General features: G+C 38.8%; 1 protein-coding gene across 2 annotated transcripts in view; it reads right to left on the bottom strand.

The window, feature by feature from the left end:
* LOC106905162 (chloride channel protein 2-like) overlaps positions 1-22305 on the bottom strand; it is a 103278-nt gene that overhangs the window by 65712 nt on the left and 15261 nt on the right. For both annotated transcript variants that reach the window (XM_088011711.1, XM_088011710.1), the window contains exons 3-4: positions 3586-3717; positions 2588-2716 (exon numbers count right to left, since the gene is read on the bottom strand). In XM_088011711.1, the coding sequence (XP_087867837.1) occupies positions 2588-2716; positions 3586-3717 (261 nt within the window). The remainder of the gene's footprint in view (positions 1-2587; positions 2717-3585; positions 3718-22305) is intronic.

Genomic DNA, 22305 nt, shown 5'->3' on the forward strand with positions numbered 1-22305 from the left:
CGGCGCTGCATGATGAGGTAATCTGCTGCACTACGCAGAGATGCGCAACAAGCAGGAGATTTAATTCAATGCTGCTAATGTGGCTTTAGTAGCTCTTCCATTTCGTGTCTGTTGAGTTTTTAATCGTCACAGAAACTATTCTGGTTGGTCGAGTCTATGTGACTCGACCGTGTCTGACGGTCACGAGTTTCTCAGATCTCCGTGCAGCCGCGTGTATTAACTCTAACTAGACAACGCATTTGATATGGTTTGATGCATCGTGTAACAGGAAAAATAATACTAAAAATAATAATAAAATAATATAAAATCAGCGTTAAATGTGACTCCGAGGAGAGCGTTAAAGCTCCTCACCGGGCTGAACCTGTATGATGAGGTTAGCGCTGCTCGTTATCCACAAACGCTCCGGCCAAACGGGACCACAGACATAAACTTTACAGGGAAGACAGACACAGAGCCACATGCTGGACAGCGTGTTGAGATGTAAACACTGCATATAATTTTTTGTTCACAAAGATAAATCATTCTCACCGCTCCACAACGCGCCTCTGAATTCGCTACAACTTATTCCTATGGTTCACATTGAGCTGCGCAACCAGAGCTAACGCGGCAAGTTTTAAAACTCTTACCTAGAGTTCTCCAAAGGATCATAATTCCTTGCAGTAAGTCGATGTAAATATCCATACAGGTCACTCAGCCTGTCTCCAGTTTGAGTGAAAGGATGCACGCGCGATTCCGCTGAGGTAAAGCAGCGGCAGCGCGCGAGGCAAAGCGCAGAGGCAAAGCGCAGAGGCACCAGCTGTGTGATTGGTCCACGCGCTGTCGGGTCTAAATGCATAAACTATAAACCTATCTATTATAAACCTATCCTTAAGGTTAAATCTGCTCAGCTAGTGAAATGCTAAGAGCAAAAGAGACGCTTGCAGCCTGGCTTTAAAAAAAACAAAACAAAAAAAAGATATTTGTTTTCTTTTCTTTTCTCTTAATTTTCCTAGAAACGTAAACAATTAACACTTAGCCTGGCGGCGGGGATAATAAAGCATGGCGGGCCGCCAGGCTTATAATGCACTGGAGGAAACCCTGAAGTGGGCTGTTAGGGTGACTGGGACCCATCATTAGTTTGTGGTTGTCACACTACAAACACAAACCTGACCCATACAAATGAATGCATAACTTTGGAGTCAAAGTCCAGACTGAAGTCTGAGACGAGACCTGAAACTGTTCAGACACGCTTCAGTCAATGCGACTGAGCTTGAGAAAAGAATGGGTCTCTCTAGCTCACCAGCTTTGATTTAGGAGTCTTTTGACAACATATTTATACCTCTGGCTCCACTCTCCCATCCCTGTATTCCTCTACAGAGGAGTGGAGGAAAAAACTGACCAAATTTGTGCTGAATAAGCCTTCAGACTTTTAGGAGTGCACCCATTAGTTTAGCCTCTGTTAGTGACAGTCAAGTCTCCTCCTTACCTGCCGGAGTGTACTTACATACTGTGCTGCGCTGCATTCAAATAAACCAAACCTGAATGCCAGGAAGTACTGATGTATTCAGGACACTAGTGGGGGATTTACTGTTCTTTCCCAAACTTGTAGAGAAACAGAGAGGGCTATCTAGGGAAGGAATGTGAGGTTTACTGAGAGAAGGTTTTTACTTTCTGGTCAGAGGTTTCCAGTTCCGTCATTGTGAATATTAATGTTAAAAAAATATCTCAATAATGCATTTTAACAATGCATTTGTTAATACACAACAAAAAATCTGATTTATTTTAAAAAGACTTGCTTTATTCATTAAAAAAAAACTGTCTTTAGGCTGCAATCATCATTTAATCATCTAAAAATAATTGCCACATTCTGCAAATTTTTCATTTAACTAGTGAAGCCCTTTCATTCAATATCAGAAAAACATTAAAATATGCTAATAAATAAATAATTCAATTCTGTTTTAATTAAACTTAGCATTTTTCTAGTGCTATGTGTGATCACTTGCTGCAAAGGATGCATCTGCAACTACAAAAAATACTTTTAACAATAAGGAGGGGGCAGCATTATGCTGAGGGACAGCATCATTGCCAGTGGTACTGCTGCACTGTTCAGAGCTGAGGAAACAATGACTGAAGGCTAATTCCAAATTCATGGATGTTTCAAAAGGAGCATAAATTAATACATCCATTAATTCTAGTCTGAAAAGATGAGGACTCATGGGATTTGCCATTTCTAATAAGAGTCTCAAATGGTTGCTAGTTGATGGCAACATAATGCTCAATGGTCCAACTTCCTAAGGGACATCTATCCAAATGTTAGTGGAGGTGTTTTTTCTCTTTTACTCTCTCTGTAAATGAGAGAGGACTAACAATACAATCCAGCTTCTACACAAAGTTCTTGGTTTAAAAAAAATTCATCATGACTGGAAATGTTTCAAAGTCTTAAAACTGATTGACTTGTGAAGTTTTGGTCAAATATAAATGTAATAAGAAGAAAAGCTACACCTTCAAATAGTGGTAAATAAATGCATTTTGTGTTTCTGTTTCTGTTTTGAAAGGCCTGAACAGCCGTCCTGTCTCGTTTGTGTGTCCGACTGTGTGTGTGCCATACCAACACCCTGGGGAGCGAGGATCTGTATGAAGCCGGCAGATAAGGTGATAAGGACCACAGGGCAGCCGACCCAGGCCAGGTACTGCAGGAACACGTTACTGTCCAGACTACCATACATCCACTTCTGTGCTGTTGAAACATACATAGGTAAAGCCAACAGGTGTGTAAAAAACAACAAAATCAGAGCAGCAGCACAGACACAGGAGGGAGGTTCTGTATTCATGCAGGGTTAGACTGTGTGGGAGAAACAGGCCTATTGGTTTACTTAAAAACAAGCAGGTTGAATCCAGTTCAGCACCAACTATAAACAAACAGATCTCTGTTAGTTTATTTTACCTTTATTTAATTTAGAAGTTCATTTTAATTAGATAATATCCTGTTAGATTTCAAACTAGGTCTACAATCTTACCTCATTTTCTAGTGTTTATCCACATAAACCTCCCATTAGCCATCCTGACGTTTATGACTAATCGAATATTTCTGCTCACTTACCTTTGACTTCTCCTAATTTTATCGGGTTTATCTTTTATGAACTTATCCTATGATGCAGTATCCCAACAAGATACGCCCAATCACATTTATCAGTACATTCTTATCCTAGGCATCAACTTCCATTGGGTTTTGAAAAGGCTCCAGAGTAACTACAATATTCTACAAACTCTTTACTTCACATCACGTAACCATGATGGATATGAGTTTTGATCCAGGTGAGAGACTGCCTTATTCAAAGTGATCCAGACACTAATTTCCATCACCCTTAAGACTACTCCTGTTACTTACTCAGCAATAAACTGAGAGGCTTGCAACATATTCCAAAGTGAAGATGACTTGTGTTGGCAGGCCTGAAATTGTTCTCTATTAGGCAAAAAGTAAAATCTAAGTCTTTCAAATTGGTTGTCAAGCCTCAACATATTGATCACAGACATTCGAGTTTAACAAGAACTTTAAATACGACAAGTAGAGCATTTTGCTGATAAAAGCCTCCTCTACTCCCTCACCTTTTAGGCAGAGAGCAATGCCGATGTCTACCACCCAGCTGATGATGCCTGTTACCAGTCCAAGCAGGATCAGGAAGATCCATTCCTCTCTGACTAGTGAGATCAGGAATTTTTGGCAGCGAACTGTGCAACCTGCAGGAAGACAACAGAACATGTTAGTTGAGGGGCATTACCCAGATGAGAGCCATGCTTCAGTCCAGGAATTAGTTGATATTGAAAAGCACATTCCCAAAAACTAAGTCAAACTGTCCCTGCATTTGGAGTGTTAAAAACAGCTGTGTACTGAACTGATGAAGAATTAGTTTGTATTCATCAGGCAGACATTACCTGACCTCCCTGCTGGTCATGCATATTTCCTCCCTCGATAGCAGAGTTAAGCCTTCAATACTTTTCCAGGTGCAGAAAAACCTCCCCACAGCATCATGCTGCCACAACATTTCACTGCAGGAATTGTTTAATGCATCTTTTGTGAAAGCGTTAGTTTTCCACCATATAAAGCTAAGAATGTGCTTGTGGCCTGACAAAATGTGAAAAGTTCAAGGAGTGTGAGCATTTTTGCCAGGCTTGATGGTTTAAGACAGTTAAGACAGTTAAATATGCTGCACCCAACTAACTCAGTTCTGGTACAATGTATAACAGAAATACTAATCATGACCAATTGCTGGAGCTGAACATTAGCTTGATTGTGAAATGGAGCAGTCTCATTAGCATGTGCTCACACAGTAGGATTTATACATTTCTCCACGGCAGGGAAAAAACATGACATTTAGAAAAATGTTGCCGCATTTTTTAGCAGGTTTTCACTTATCTAAAGAAAAAAAGAACCTTCATACTCCCCTCAGAAGAAGAAGATAGCAAAATCAATAGTCTGAGTGCAGCAGTATTCATAATTTATTACAGCTATCGCTCCTTTTTCTCTCTGAGCCAAAGAACTCTGCTTAAATGCCACTACTCTGCAACCATTTGCTCTGTGATCATGAATGGAAAATTTTAATGCTTTTGTCAATGCTTTTCAATCAGATAAGATAAAAAGTCCATTTGATTCTAACAAACTGGACTTTTACCATCTTGTTACTTTCCTATAATAACATTCATGGTGCATTCATTCAGTCAAATGCAAAGGATGCAGCAAAACTGCACACCACAATGAAAAAACACTAAATGATGATGTTCTTGGTGAAAATTGAACATCATACTGATCAGCACCTCTCCTCTCAGGGGTTAGCACCTCAGCCAATATCATCAACATCAGTTTTATGCATTAAATTAGTAATCCTTTGTGGGGATACTGCTTGCATGGAAATTATGATGACAATGAATTGATTGTGCAACTCTGTTATTAAGCGATGCAAAATAACCAAATAAACCTTGCTGTTCATTTGTTTCATTTAACAAAGAGAAGAGCTTTCATTAATGAATGGTGATTATTTTCTTGTCCAATCTGGGGAACTTCAAACTCTTTGCGGAGCTGCTGGGGTTGTCATGGGAGCTTGGTTCTCCGGTCCACAAGTCTTGAGAAGGCCTGTTGCTTGGCACCCGGACATATTTGATATTTTTAAAGGACCATTTTGATCTTGCATAACCAAACTAAGAATCGTGACCATATTCTGTCAGAAAGTTGGACGTGGTTCCAGTGCAGATTGCACTCCGTCAGAGTTCTTCTTTGTTCTGTTTGTGGCGGTCCTAACTCGCTGAAGGAAATGACTGAAGCACCATAGGACGTCCCATTGTGAAATGTATAAATAATTTTTAAGGAATGTTTTCTTATTTTCTGAGTGTAAATCAGAAAATAATTTTTTTTTTTTTTTATTAATCAGAAGTTAATAAAAAAAAAACAGCATAAAAAAACATTTGAAGGTCCTGTGCATGCAGTCATTCTGATGGTAGAGAAGGGAAAATACAGCTGTTGAAGGGGTGCATGGGCTGATACTGCAGGGATTGGAAAGAAAACCACATGCACACATTCTCCAATTAACACCATGAGCTGTGAACTGAGGCAAAAGCTGTTAAAAACGCTTCCACTATCACAGAGTTTTGCCTGTGCTTTCCATCACTCCATCTCCAATTTTGTGACAGATCAGAGGAACAGGCCTTGTACATGAGTATATTTAGCTTTATGTGTTATGTGAGTGCATGTGTGCACGCTTGTGCGTCATCTCACCCACGGGCCGTCTGTGTTCCTACACCCCTTCTGTCATCCAGTCAATGTAAGAATAGTGTGTGTGCATGTGTGTGTCAGCATGCACACATGCAGGCATGACTTCCTTGTGCTTCTGGGCAGAGTGTCTATGTGCCTTTACAACATCAAGTGTAATTTGGGCTGTTTGGATGTATAAATTCATTAGCTTACAGTCCTTGATGGCTTTTCCGCACAGGCACAGAATCACAGCGGTCCTACAGACTAGTTGCTGCCTTTATTCTTCATGGCATGCAATAAGCAGCATGCTCCTTCCCAGTGACTCTTATCACCAGAGTCATCCCATGTATCCTCCCCCGATCCCTTCATCCATCTTTTAATCACATTCAACCTCTGGCTTGGCTTCTAAGCTCCACATCTCCTTCTCTTTCTCTTGCAGGTCTTATTTGAAACTCTTAACTCCTCTTTTACGCTGTCTTTCCTTTCTCTGCACTCCTTCCTTCTTTTCCTTTTTTAGTCTTACATGTGCACTTGCTCAATCTCTCCTCACCGAGAGACATAGTGCCCACAAACCTGCTGAGACTAATTTAGGTTGCCTTGGATACACAATGCATCAAGCTCCTCTATCTGACATTAGGGAACTGCACTAGAGAGTGGCCTGCGTCACTCCCGTCTATATATTTTTTTGTCAAATTAAAAAACTATGGCTGGACTGAAACATCTCCAATCAAACAATTGCTAATGATTTATCTTTATTTAATGCGGCATGTAAACATCTGCACCTACAATAGGTCTTTGCAACAACAGCAGACTGCGTTTGCATGACCTTTAGGCAGAACAAAACCATTTTGGAAACCAACACTGGTCCCATTCTGCTGTGATTTTACTGTGAAAATGAGGAGAATAGAAAAGCAGAGTGAACACACACCTCTGAAGACCAACACTACCGGTGCAGATTCCTCATTACTGCTTCCACTGAAAACCCAATTATTCAAATCAGCCCTTCATGTATTATGCAAGGTGACAGCCTTCTAAGGGTGTAAAAGGCCTAAAAGGCTGACCATTAATACACCAATTTTGCTCGGTCATGGCAATGAGGCATGCTCCCTCTTCGTGTCTATGTGGCTCCACATTCATTATGGAGCTTCATGCATGAGGCAGAGATTCAATTAGAAACGGCTTGCTGTGTTTAAAACCACCTGCTTAATTAGATCAGGAGGAGCATAGATAGACAAACGCCACCGTTTGGATCATTTGAGTTTTAAATGCCAATGCTGACTGATACAGGATGGATTCAACTGAAACTGATGCTTGGCACCAATATACTCACACGTGTACACGCACACACACCCACGCACGCACACATACACACACACACACAAGTTAAAGATTTTTCATAAATTGTCAAATTATTTTCAGGATTTTTACAAATATAGTCCTTTCCGAGTTGCATCAGATTTTAAATTAACCAAGTGCAAGTAAAAAAAAAAGAAGCAGTTCAAAATAAAAGAGCTGCAAAACTAAAAGAAGTTTGGATTGCCTAGTGCTCATGGATAAACATGCACTTCTATTCAGACCATTTTTGAGCACATCTGTGTTTCACTCAAAAATAAATAGTTTTTTACTGCAGCCTTATCGGGGAAGATAATGTGATGCTAATAAAATGTCCACAAACAAAAGAAGAAAGCCAAAGATCTCATCAGAATGTTCAGAATGTATCATTTTTTGCACGCTTGCTTAAAATTTTAAAAAGTAGATCTCTTCTGCATGTATTTTTTGTCTTTTTCTGCTCATGATCTGACCAGCCGTTTCTGTCGTCTGCAAAACCCGCATGCTCAAAAACATCTAAACTCCACACGATTCTAGATGTGCCTAGTGGGTCGCTACGGATGACAAAATTTACATCATACGGTCTTCGTGTTCCAGTAAACAGTGTTCCAGTAACAAGCATGGATTGGTTTGAAAAGTATTCTATAAAAGCTCTTGCTACAAGAACCCAGATTGGTTCAGAGAGTTTGCCTCTTTAAAGATTCCTCCAGACCTAGCTCATCCTAAATAAAGCAAAGAATCAATGCAATTTCAGTGAAAAATAAACTAATTCTGTAAGCGAGTCAATGCAGAACAGGGGAAAAAATAAATAAACAAGAATGGAGATTACTAAATAATGGAAAGAGCTTACGAAACAAATTGGTCCCTAAGGACAACAAAGAAATGTCATCAGAGAAATAAAGATACAAAAACAAATATGAATCTGTAAATTTTTGTTCTGCTACTTAATGAGACCATCGTCATTCCTGTGAACCCTGCAACTGTAACATCTCCATCTCTCCCATCTCGTTCTCCCGACTCGTCTATTCATTAATCCCTCTATCCATTCCTCCTCCGCTCCCTCTTTCGTGTTGATGTGTTCTCTATGCTAATAAGATGAAAAGGGAGGGGATGCTTATGTAAATGTTCTGTAGCAGCCACTGCGTCGGTCCCCAGCGAGCAGCCAAAGCGTCTCGTCTCGCGCTCAATCACTCGCCGAGTAACGACTGTTGTGGCACCAGTCTTATGGCTGCAGAACAATGTCTGCTTAATGAGGTGGAATGGTGTGTCTGCACGGACACACATGCACCACCAGACCGGAGGCAGGGACAAATCCGCCACCTTATTATGATACATAAACAGCTTGGGTGTCCTTCCTTAATTGCAGGCTTTAGGGTGTGTGTTTAAGTCGTCTATAGGAGGGCAAAATTAAACCTACGTACCAAACCAGGTCGTCTTTCCTCAATTTAAAGCTTAAGCAGAGCAAGGATGACTAATGCCTTGCAATACATATTAAAGATGCTTTCAAGAAGTAAACAGTTTCTGCTCTGGATCCAAATTCTCATTAAAGGAGGATTATCACATGCTAAACACCAAATGCTATAATCTAAGTTTCCTTCATTTTGCTTGTTAAGGAGCGCCTTAACACTTCTGCATAACTTTGAATTTTTAATACTTGTAATGATTAATATTTGCTTTTGTGACTTATACTCTCATGAGAAAAATCTGTCTCCAAAAATACAAGTTTGTTGCACTGGAGGAAATGTGGCTATGAGATGTTTTTCTATTCAATCACTTCTGAGGTGATGGCAGAGATGACACAGTCAGCATGAAAACCTGCTGGTCCAACCGTTAATGTTACAGCGGTTATAGTCTGAAACTGTACCATAATGTCTTCAAACCAGAGAAAGTTTGCTACGTTCACAGATATTCAATAAATAATGCCTAAGAGGCATATCTCAATAAAGGATTAATCACACAGAGTAACAACAGCTGAGAGGCCTCGTCTCCTAAAAATCGATTAATGATTTAGTGGTGATTGTACTGCAGAACATAAATACTTTAAAACCTTCAAATATTACTTTGAATAAAGAATTTTCTCCCTCTTTTGCCAGAGGCGGCTGTTAAAATATGACGTAAACTTTAGAAAGGTTTTCTAGCCTGTGTTCGCTCAAAGTTTTATTTATGTCCTTTAACATCTCAGAGTCTACCACATTGACATTTCATGTCTGTCAAGTAGGACAAAATTAATGCTTAGGAATGGAGTTTGATTACAAATTGATTCAACTATTGATGAGCACAATTATCCTGTCTCCAAACAAAAAGAGCAATAAGCACAGCACCAGTAGAGTGCTACTCTGCTATTTCACATTAAATTGCTGCCCACATGCAGCTGCAGTGTTATTGATCTTTGTGTGCAGTGTGCGAATGTTTATAAAACGCAATAAATTAAGCTTAATTTGAATGTCCTTCGCTGCTGAGCAATACAACCAACTTAAAGCTGACATTTACAGCAGATAACAGGAACTGATCAATGAATTTGTTGTCAAGGTTGTGGATGTCATTATCAGTTAAACAATTGGGCAATGTACTTTGGGAGTGATCCGAACTATGGAAATATTATTTTAGTTGACCAAACTAGGCCTTGAGCATTGTTACAGTTATTTGTAATCACCCCATTAATCCTACATAGCTCATGACCAATGCGCTTCAATAACTATAAAATGGAGGTCTGTCGGTTTAGGTTAGCAGTCAAGTCTTTGTGTGTTTGCAGTTAAGTCATAATCTGTTTCCAGGTATCTGCTTGAACTTTTCAAACTCTTAAAGTACAAAGATTTAACTGCAAACAGATGGTCTCTATTTACTAATTAGGTTACTTCTGAAAGTATTTTGTTACACTCGTTTTGATGAAGGGGTATATGAATAAAGGGTATATGAATTAATACGACTCATTACTGCATCTCACTTTCTTTTTACATTCAGAGCTGGAGCTCTGAATTTCCTTTAAGTCATTGATTAATTTTTAACCGTCAGTCCCACATAAACACAAAATCAATACAATGGCCCTTACACCACCCTTAATGAATGCATTCGGGTCTTTTTTCCATCTTTCCATGAAGTCACTTTTCTTCTGTCTCCTCCAAGTCTACGAAAATGACTATAACAACCATCTTCACCCTGACCCTTTGATTTCTGAGGCTGCCTTCTCTCCAGGGGTGGTGATTTACTAAAGATCAATAACTAGACAGTAAAAAGGCACAGATCAACTATATGCAGTTGCCAATTAATTTTATTGCATGTTTGCAGCCATTTTAATTTACAGTTTTCAAGTTGTTATGATTAGAAGATGAATCACTGAAACAAACTCACTCTTGCTGCTGCAAACAGAATGTGAACGTAGAGCACTCTTCAGTAAAGTGCTGTACAAATGCAAGCTATTTGCCATTTACTGTAATTGGAGATCATTGTCTTGTACAAGATACAAACTTAGAGAAGAGTAAACTGATTTACAGAAGAGTTCATGCTGGCTCAGCCCTGGTCTGGTGGCATCAATACAAGTCTATGTTCTTAGTGTGAAGAAATGCATCTTGGACCAATACATTATAATCTATAATCTGTCAACTTGTCTCCCAGAAATCTCGCCAACAAGCCATATATGATCAGTCTTCCCATAATCTTTCACATTCATCACATTCATCAAGGGTCGTTGAGTCTGAGATGGAGCTCTTGGGTTTTTTGTAGTTTATTTGAGCGTGCAACAGATGGATTTGCAGCTAATCTTGATGGAGTGCAGATAGGTGATGCTCCAACATGTTTTTCCATTTATGGGTGCTATTTTACACCAATGACTCAGTCGTTTAGAAATTGTATTAAAACAGTATTCCAACAATTGGAAAACTGACATTTTCCTTCCTGATGTCAGAAGGAAACTCCATGGAGTACTTGAGATTTTTTAACTATGCAAATGTGGGCAGATTTGTGTAAGTGTAGCTTGAATAATTAAACAATTGCTAATCTCCCTCTTGTGAGTATGACACTTTCAGCGAGATCAAAAATGAAGAAGTTGTTTCATTTCCTGCACTTCAGCCTAGTGAACCAAAACTCACAGGATGGATTGCAGACTCTCCCCAATTCTTTTTTCATTCTCTCTCTTCTGCCCCTCATTTCATCGCCATTCATTTCATCAATCTCCTCTCCAGACTTCTGAAATCAACTCCTCCACTCATCTCTTTACTTCCATTTCCTGTGTTAACTTTTACACCTCTTTCCATTTCAAATCATGCTTTCATTACAGCTTTGCATGCATTCATTTTTCCAGCTTTCTATTTCGCTATAGTTTGCCCTTTTCTTGCCCCACCTTCTCATCACAAACACACACACACACTCTCTATTGCAGACTCAGCACTTTGTTCTGCAGCCCACTGCAGACATTGAAGTGTGCTGATTTACACTTTTACAACCTACCGTACCAAGCCTCAGAGCAAAGCTATGGCACACCCACTATCTGCACCATCTTTCAAAAGTGACAGGAAAATGCAGAGCCTATGTATTCACCATGTTCTCTTTGCTCATACATAAAAGAATAAAATAAAAACACATTTGTATTTACAAACTGCACCACATATACGATGATCTAAACAAAACTAATATAAGGAGGGAAAAAAGAAAACACACAAATGCTGGACATGCAGATCATTGCTCAAACCTTGGGAAGGTAAAACCACAAACCCCAGAGATTCACCCACCAGCAAGACAATGGCCCAAAACTTACATTCAGGTCTACAATGCTGAATTTAAAAAAAACTGGACCTCTATTAGATCCATTTTAAAACCGAATTGAGGATCTGAATAAAATTTGAAAACTGATGTGCACAGATGCCCCAATTCAATCTGACTGAGGTCAAGTTATTTTTTATTTTTTTAAAAAGAAGTATAAGCAAAAATTTGCCTCAAGACCTGCAAAGCTGATTGAGACATACTGCAGAAAACCTTCCAATGGTTTTCTCTAGAAAGCTGATTTAGCAAAGTACAGAGTCAGTTAGGCTGAAAACAAAGGCACATCTGAAATTTTAGACATCTTCATCTTCATAAAAATGTACTACTTTGTGTTAATCTGACATTTAAATTCCAAATACATTGAGGTTTGTGGCTATAATGAAACAAAATGTAAAAAAATATATATTATTAATGGAGAACGACCAATTTCACAAAGGCTGCAGAGACAAGCCATTGACTTAGTTTACTGCAAAGCCTAACCAGAAGTATTCAGTTCCCCTTTCTTATACAGACAATCATCACATATGTTTGTCAATGGAAAGAGGGACTTTCCATTGACTTCCATTCATTTCTACAGCCTAAACCTTACTCTTATCCTAACCCTAACCACTACATCCCTATCCCTATCCATTACATCCCTAACCCTATGCAAAACTCAATTCACACCTTAGTCCTAAATCTAACCCCTGACCCAAAAACAGTGTTTCCCTTTGTGGGGACCAGGCTTCAGTCCCCACAAGGTATTACAAACAAATGTGTGCACGCACACACACACACACACACGCACACACACACACACACACACACACACACACACACACACACACACACACGCACACACACACACGCACACACACACACATCTATATCAAGACATTGTTTCCGACTACACATTAGGGCTGGAGGCGAGCAGTAATAAGGCCAGGCTGGTGGAGTTAGTCTTTACTGACACAGCAAAATAGCAAAGTTAAGCACACTGGGGTATTTTTCCGTTGGTTGTTTATTAATAAGAAGCCAGAAGTTGTAAGTGTATAATGTTGTGTGTTTCACAAAGTTGTTTTGAAACTTTATTGCACTGAGACAATCACTGGAATTTGAGTCTGCAGAGCTTTTTCTGTTATTAATGGTGGGGGGGATTAAGACGTCACAAAGCACTGGAAACTGAAAGCATTACAGCAGTGCAGAAATACTTAATGACCATTTAGTACATATTATTGACAAAGTAGAACTGCAGCTGCAGTAATGGAGAGGTGAAATTGAGGGGTTGATTTTAGTTGATGAAGGCAGCCTGGGGGTATTGCATTTTGTTGTTTGTTTACCAGAGATAAAATCCTGGGCTGGGGCCTCCAGAACATACGGGTAGCCTGACCCTGGAGAACAAACAAACCATATGAAATTGTTTCACAATGCACAGCTTGGGTATGTGCATTTTTCCTCTTTCCAAGACACCATTATTCATTTTATCACTGCAGGAAAAAAAGTTAAGTACATAATGTCATTACTTTGTGATGGATGTAGGCCCTGTTCACATGCAGCAGTTTAACAAATGAACAAGGTAACAGAAAAGAGAGATGGGGCAATGTGGGGAGAACAGGGGCAAGAGATAATGTTACTGGTGTCTTTGTGATGCATAATTGTGAGGTTGAAAGAAAGGGACATGCATTCCCTTTTTATTGACAAAAACCTGTAAATGTGGCATGCTTTGATATTCAGCACTTCTAAGTCAATATTCTTGGAATTGTGCTTCACAGCAAATACACCAGTAAGTGCTTTGGTGGAAAATTGCTCAAGTGTGGTTAGATTAAATAGAAAGAATATGAGAAGAAATGCTTAAGTCTTGCCACATATTCCAAATTGGAAATGTGTTGGCCCATCATAAAACAAATGAACAAAACATTCATATTTTTGGTTTAATGCAAGTTCCAGATGTATGAATGATTTTGCAAGTAACTGGAGCACCTATACAAATACTGAAGTATTAGAAAAATCATGCAATCAATGTTATTTTTGTGAATACCTGAACAAATACATGAATAAATGTGAAAGCTGTTTTGATCACCCTCTAGAGGCTGGCTGTGCTCCAGGCCATCACAATATCAGATCGTCACAACACAGTTATTATTGATGCAAAATACATCAAACCTATTACTTGTAAATCTAATGTATGAGGACTTCAAATAAGAGACTCAGACTACGTCCCCCTCTGGCATCACAAATATGAGAAAATAAATGAAAAGGGTAAAAAGTTTGCACCTTTCAGCCCAGCTTGGAAACAAATCAGTAAGGTATGAGGGGAAAGTGAGTTGTGGACAGGCTCTGGTCTCACTGAGGATTAGAGAGTAATAACTCAAAACATGAGGCTCAAATGGATGGAGCGGAAGGCGCACAGTAACCCTTATGCTTCCGTTTGCACACAGCCTAAGACGAGGGATAAGAAAAGCTGATGGATTCTCATCCAAGACGGAAGTGAAGAGAGCTGAGTGGTAAGTGCAAACAAGAAAAAGTGAAGGAGAGGTCAGAGAGGTTGTAAAAAGACCCAAAGTGAGATTAAGATTACTGGGATCAGGAAGATGAAACAAAGATTTAACACAACAAATCAGATTAGCAGGGAAAGGTTACGAAATGAGGCATACAACAGATAAAACAAGTTTGAAACTAGACTTTAAAAAGTTAGCAACAAAGTAACAGCTAAGTTCTTTTACGGCCTTTGACAAATAAGTCTCAGTTTTACGACGAGGAGCTGCTCTGTATAAAGCATGTGCTGACATCACAATCCAAACACATAAAAATTAATCATGGGATTAATAAAACTCTACTCTTTATGGTAGCAGCTGCAGTAAAGCCCATCAACAGCAATGAGGTAAGTGATTTACAGTAACCTCAGCGCCACATTGGAAAACTGCAGTCCCTCTGATCTGTGGCCCAAACTGCACTTCATCAAGGCATTAATTTGTTTTCACTGTAACTCCTGCCAACTGTTGGACTGGGTAATGCTGCAGTTTGAGCTCAACACCATGATACAAAAAAAATTTCCAGAAGTTGCTCGAAAAGCTAAATTAATGTGGTTAAACTTGAGATCAATTATTCCTTCACCATTTTATTATTAAGTTAAAGGAACAATCCATACACCACCCTTCCTCATGGCTGCATGCTCCTTCTTACCCACTCTCCCTCATTATTCACCCTCAGAGTCCTGCATTTTTCAGAGTGTTTCGACAGACTGTGAGGAATTCGACCAGGGTGCAGCATTATTCTTTAAAACAGCTCCCAGTGGCTTTAGAAACTCAATGACTTTGGCGACCCAGTGACTCTCTCTGGTGATGGCTGTTGGGATGGATGGTCTAACCTCTCATTACACCATCAGAAGATTATATATGTTGAAAGTCAGAGTCAAAATGTTGTTTGCAGCACTATGTAATGTAATCAGGATAGGTTTCCAGCAGAATGCCTAAACACAACCGCCTTTGAGGAAACTGAGATTTTGATTGTCCAACAGAATGTTTTCCCAGCAATCTAACCATTCCCCACTTGTGGTCTGCTTTCAGAGTGAACTTGCTTGGGCATTCAGCCTTGGCCATGTTGGCAGTTGTTTCTCTTCTTGTTGACTATTTTTCACATAGCTGAATGGTTGATTTATTATTATTTTAGTCCTCTTTAAATCACAAGACTAAGCTGATACAATCGTCTCTCTAAAGGCCCCAGACAGTTCTTTCATGACCTTGGTCTCACTTCATCAAGGAGGAGGAAAAAAAAAACTAAATTTGAGTACAAACTTGTGTGTATTTTCAACCATTTAAAATGCGTGGTAGTGTTCAAATTTGTTCCTCACCAGAAGTTGTGTTTTAATTATATTTTACAGAAAAATCTAGTTCTTTTTTAACCCAGTTATTGTTGGGTTATTTGAATTTTTCAGTGCTTTTAAAACTAATACTAAATAAAAAAATAGGCTGTGTGTAGTCTCCTAATTTTTATCATGACCAAACAGACATTTTGAACACAAGTTTATTGTGAAAAATAAACAAGCCATGAGAATATTTGCCAACCCTTCTTACAACTGAGTTTTAAAAGAGATCCATAATTAGTTATAACAAAAGATATTCATTGGAGAAACATTTATTTCAGAAGTAATAACAATACACTACACATGTATAATGCCACATAAAAACTTTGAGGCATTTTACCGTAATCTAAACGTTTTGTAGGCCGTCTCCATCACCTTGATGTCTCACATTGTTTTTTTAAAGGCTTGAGTTCACTACAATGTACCTGGCATGCCATCCACAGGTAAAAATAAATAACGATCCCAGTTAAAAATACAATAAGAATTAACATTTTTACTATTTATAATTATGCATTTTATGTTTCACAAACGACAACTTTTTCGGTTATTAGGAGAATTACAATATATTTAGGCCAATATGTTCAAGTAGTGGATCCATTTAAGCCTCATCTATGACCCTTTCCTTTAGTAAGAGCTTCCACACCAACAAATGTTACCTCAATCCAGTAGCACAGAGCTAGTGTTTTTTTTTTTAGTTTCACATGACGTCTCCATGTGATTAGTCCTGGCTGTAATGAGTGCAATATTCAATACCTATGCCATCCTTAAGATGGTAATAATAAATGTGAGTTAGCGTAGCAGTCAGCAACTTTTCAGTGGACTGACAAACCAGCTGGACCTGGGTCATAACCTGCATAGTAAAGGCAATGTAATAGCAGCTCAAGAGCTCGCACGCACGCACGCACGCACGCACGCACGCAGCTCGAGTGGCAGAGGATCAAATATTGAGCAGGTCTGGTCTCCTTGGTTACTTGATATATTAAAGTGAAAGTTCCACCAACTCCGCGTGTATGCGAGTGTCACATGTCCTGTTTCCTGGACTTGGCTGGTGCCTCAATGTGAATGACACTTGAACACCCCCGTCATGCGTCAGCATGGAGCACAACAAACATGCGCCCATCAACAGGACACACGTGGCTTCTGCATAGTGCAGAAAAACTCATTGAATGCACATGGCGGAGGTAAATGTGTTCTTCAATCACAGGTCAGGTTAATATTTCAAGACCAGATAATCAACTAAATGCCACTCATGCAAAACAAGGAAAATTGTCCCATGCACTGTGGCACATTTGACATTTATCAGAGCTATGACTTAATAAGCCACAAGGTCTTTCATGTGGGAATTTTTTTTAATCAAATGGGTAAAAATGAATACAGAACATCTGGCTTAAAATGAACACAAAACAATCAACTTTATTTTTGATCTACTGTCACAGTCATGAAACACAGGAAACCCTCTATCAAGAAAAGAGCTTGCTACATACTTCAGTTTCAAAGTCACAGTTCAGTATGTTTCAATCAATAGAAACAAAAAGTTGCCATTTTAGATCAAACTGGAATTAAGCTTTTTTATTATTAATCTTTTTTTAATAAGACCGTACAAACATTTAACAATCAGATGTACTTAATGAATCATAAAAGCACAGCTGTATTCTACCCAGTGTTCTGGACTGGTTGATTAATGTAGGCAGTTGGATTTGGACTTTCACTGATTATTCTTCAGTATCAGTGTTTCCATTCACCCTGATGTTGTTTCAGGAGAGTAATTCAATTCTGTTTTTTCTGGTGTCACTTTTAAAGGTTTGAGGACTTGGTGTTGCAGATAAACGTTCTGCCTATGTTCAGATGTTATTATTATTTGATACATGCGTGCACTGAACCAAACTGACTAAAGTTTACAATATGCATGAATATCTATTGTTACACTCCTACCTCCAATTTAAAAACAAGAAACGGTTCTTGCAGTTTTTCTAGTCTTAAGCACACAAAAGAACAACTGTATTCTTCCCTTTTATGCTTTACTAAACAAAAACAAAGCTTGTGATACAGTACACACCACCATTCAATAGCTTCAGCAGCAGTAACTCAAAGTTGTTTTTAGGAACAACTTGATCAGAGGTTCCGCTTCAGTTCATTGATGTTTGCTGACATTAGTTTCTCTTTAAAACTTTCACCACATTTCAATCACACTGCAGTCTATACTTTGCCTGGAGAACTACATTTTTCTTTTTGGGCCATTCTCAGATATTTGTAAGAAATTTTTGTCAAGCTTTAGCTGCCACTGGTATGTTCTTGAAAGTTGGAGTTTTTTTTTTTTTTTTTTTAAGTGGAATGCCAGGTCTACAAGATAAGACACACAGTGTTACAAGCATCTTCATCAGAATCCTTATACCTCCCACAATTTCCACTGGTACATTCATTTCTGTTTATGTTGATCTTGAGTTTTATGAAACAATTGCTGCCAATACACTGTTTGGTTTATTAGATTGTGGTGTGTAAGCGTTCTCTAGAAGAGAACTCTGAAGTCTCACTGGTTAGCTCTGGCTGCTTGTGTGTGTCCTTTGAAAAATGTCTGTACCCAGGCGTTTCATCAGGTGGTTTTCTGGCCTGACATTTTCATCCAGTTCCTATCATTATCAAAGAAGGATAGATGAAGGAACATGAACAGGAACAAAGGAACGACCACAAGAAAGTGATGAAGGCGAAAAGACAACAAGGACAAAAAAAAAAAAAAGATGGATGAACACGAAAGCATGTGAGCGCCATTGGTCGCTAGGTGCCTGCCGGTCACCATGGCAACATGTGGTGCCATGCTGAGCTCCTGCTGACATCACACCTGTTGAGGCGAAACGTGTGTGCGTGTCATCTTGGAGCCAATTATATGACATATCAGTGCAAGGTGGATTGAAAGTGAGAGAAGGAACGAGTCAAGGGACAGAAAACGAAACGGCAGCTGTGTGGATTTTATCACCTCATGGACACAGCTGCTAACACCGTGTGTTAGAGTGTGTTGCCCCTGGGAGGCTGGGCATGGAAGAGGGGGACAGTGAACAACAAGCCTGAGAAAGGATTCATCATGTAGACTCTCACATGCTTACAAATGATTCTCTCTGCAGCAATGCGGACAAAGGAATGAACATTAAGGGGGGGAAAAAGACAGTTGTCTTATGAAGACAAATCGTTTTACAACTACAACTGACAAAACTACAAGCAGGTGGTTGCAGCAGATAGCCTGACTAATTATGCAACTAATATCAGTTTATTAGACTACCAGAGTTCATCCCAAAATAAAATGGTATTTTACTCTGTACAAATTAACTCAGTGAATGTTTATTCTTGCTTACATCTATGAATCAAAGATAAAAAAGCAATAAATACAACTAGATCATTGGTTTCCAAAGATAATTTTCGCTTGCCAAAAAATATGTACAGGCTCTTGAAATCAACACATTTTGATCACTATATCAACTGTTGCTGCTATTAATTGACTTAATAGTACGGGTGTCATGGTACAGAGCTAAGTGGGCAAAGTTACAGTCTGGTGTGCAACTTTAGTGGTAGCTGGAAGTCCACCAGGTTTGTTTTGGTGTCACTTTTTAATGTTTGCTTTATAAGGAGTACTGAAGTTCCTTATTCAATTACAAAGTCAATGGAGGAAGAAAAAAGGACCGAAGCGGAGGTTTGTCAGCATTTTTAACATCTTAACTTGCCACAAATAACTTAAAGCCAAATTTAAACAAAACTGGTGCAGGAGAAAAATTAGCTGCACACAAGCAGACATTTCCTTCAGACTTTGTGTTGCAGAATTCCCTCTGAGGAGAGAAAATATTCCAACAGCTGAACTGGATTGTATTATATACCAAAACAACTTTGAAGCATTGCAAACATTTTTTTATTCTCAAATATTAGTACAGTCTTATTAAAAAACTGAATCTTCATTTTAATTGACAACCTTTACTATTTTCAAATGGTTTTATTGTCACAAAATTTATCCTTTCATCAGTTTTACCCAATTGCCGCAGACAATTCTTTACAGCTATTTAATATACTACAATTATTTGTCTTGTGTCTTTGCCTACAGCTACTTTGGGGTCAGAAGCAGAGGTATGGGAACCACTGTTGTGTAAATAACATTAAGGTTACTGAAAAACAGTGTTATTTAAGCAACAGAAAGAATAGTTGTTTTTCTGCTTTAAAATCTCTTAGATCATGTGGCACTTTTTTTGTTCAAGGTTTAATTTAGCACAGTTGTACCTTGAATCCATATTTTTGTTAAAGATCATCATGCCTTAAAACCTCAGGACCTTGACCAACTGATTTTAGTGGCACCTTTTCTTTTACAAGAAAGAAAACAAATTGAAGCTGATGTGGATTTGTCCTGGCAAGTATAATCCTCTCACCAAGACTAAAGAAAGCTTACCTGGGATTTCAATTGTGGCGTCACGGTCAGTTACATTCTATGGCTGCACACTAGAAATGATTTTGTGTACGGACCTATTTTTTCTGGCAGCTTCAGAATTTCATGCCTTCCACTTTTAGAACAAAAGTACAAAACAGTCACATCTGATTTTCAAACTGAAAGATTTTCTCAGATAAATACAGTCATTCCTTTAAGATTAATGTCTTCACAAAATGTAGACTAATATCTAAATTCATATACAGTATTTGTGAAGGATCCATTGATGTAGTGTGAACAGGAAAGCTGACAGGATGCTCCTGAATGCCCAGAGATTACACTCAGACACACACAAATAAAATACTCATCCGCAGAGGAAGAGAAGCCCTGCCAGGATCCCACTTCCTCCATGAAGTCCACTTTTCATCTCTGCCAGGGCTCCTCCACCTGCTGCCTCCGTCACAATGCAGTGCTGTAAAGTTCAACGCCGCCCCCTGCTGACCAATACTCACACAGCAACAAGCCTTTCCCCACAGACTGCACCGGCTGGTTGAACAGCCAACAGTTGGTGAAAATACCATATGCTCACTCCTGCGGCACTTGTTTTCCTCTTTATGCTCTCCAAATGGAGGCATTGAGGGAGATGAAAATCATTCAGCTTTGCATCTCAGAGTTACTGCCGGGTTTAATGAGGCTAGACTGTTTCAAGGGAAACCTTTCACTTAATAACACAACGAAATGCTTCATTATTTGTGCTTTAAATTAACCAGGGAAAAATTCAATTTTGCAGAAAAGATCAGTCTGTATTTGTATCTAAAACCACAAAATAACTTTAAAAGATGACCTATTGTCTATGAGCCACACAAAAAATATTAATTATATTTTTTGCATAAAAATCATTCATTTGAAGTTCCTTTTGGAATAAGCTGCTTTAGGGCCTTTTGTCACTTTTATGCAAATAAACTGCTGCTGGCTGCATCCCCCAACTCAATAATTGTATTCAAACTTCACATATACATGATAAAATGGCTGAAAAACAAATTGTACATCTCTGACCTTTGCAAGACTCCTGCACAACCATCGAGGAGCTGCAACCATTCCTGGATGTCAACAACACTTGTCTTTTCCAGCAGCCATTGTACAGCACATAAGGTGGTAAAACCCGCTGACCAGCTTCACTCCGTCTGTGTCTCCAGACACCAAAAAACATGAACTTATTGACAGAAAACAATTTGGGGTTTATGCTTACACTGCTTCTAGAAGTTTTACATAATATGTCCCCTTTAAGGAATATATCTGAACATTTTTCACTATGAAAGAATAATTTTTTAAAAATTATATATTTAAATTTTTACATAGTTCAATCAGAGGATAAAAAAACGTGATCAATGTTCATAGAATCATTTACTGAACAGCATGTATGCATGCCTTTATTTAACAGAGTGTGTGTCCTTTAACCCCCAGCTGATGGAGGCAGATGGCTACCCTTCCTGTGTCTGGTTCTGCTCAGGGTCTTGTCTCCACCATGACACTTCATCCCATGCACACTAAAAATGAAGTACTACAGTAAAGACCACATTCAGTCTTCATTTATTTTCTTCTCCTTCTTCTCTATTTGACAATCAAGAATTATATAAAGAATCATAATTAAAATGCATTGATCTAATCAGGATATATATAGATTCACTTTACTTCATTGCACTCCGTTTCTTGAATTGGGTTTATTTAGGAAGAAGTGAATGAGAACTTGAATTAGTTTTTGTTTAATATAAACTTAACTTGCAATGAAAACAATAGATGGATTGAAATTTTACCCGTTTAGAAGAATTTAGAGTTGCAGCCCCTTAATCTTAACAAGCTCACAGCTTTCGGCTTGTTTGGTCTTAACAAATGAACAGTTTCCTAAAAAAAAAAAAAAAACAGACCAACTCAGCTTTTCTGTAGCCTTGGAAAGGTCAAAGGTGCAGCCACAGCTGCTGATGCAAGACTGAACCCAATCTCGTGAGGGAATGAAAGATGTGGGGTGCAACCAGTGGGGCAGGGGAAGCCGAGGTTTAAATGAAGAACTTAAAGGATTTACAGGTGAAATTTGGGCCATTTGGTTTCCAGGTTCAAGATACAACGGATACAGCAACTCAATGAAACTGAGATTACAGAGTGAAACCAAATAAAGCAAAACTAGTCAAAGGTTGGACTTTGTGTTTAAGATTTTTAATGCTCAGACAGATTCAAAATGATTAACCTTAAATTATCATTTTACTC

This window comes from Poecilia mexicana, unplaced genomic scaffold (genome assembly GCF_051168715.1).
Source record: "Poecilia mexicana isolate PSO_F unplaced genomic scaffold, ASM5116871v1 scaffold_13, whole genome shotgun sequence".
Lineage (NCBI taxonomy): Eukaryota > Metazoa > Chordata > Actinopteri > Cyprinodontiformes > Poeciliidae > Poecilia > Poecilia mexicana.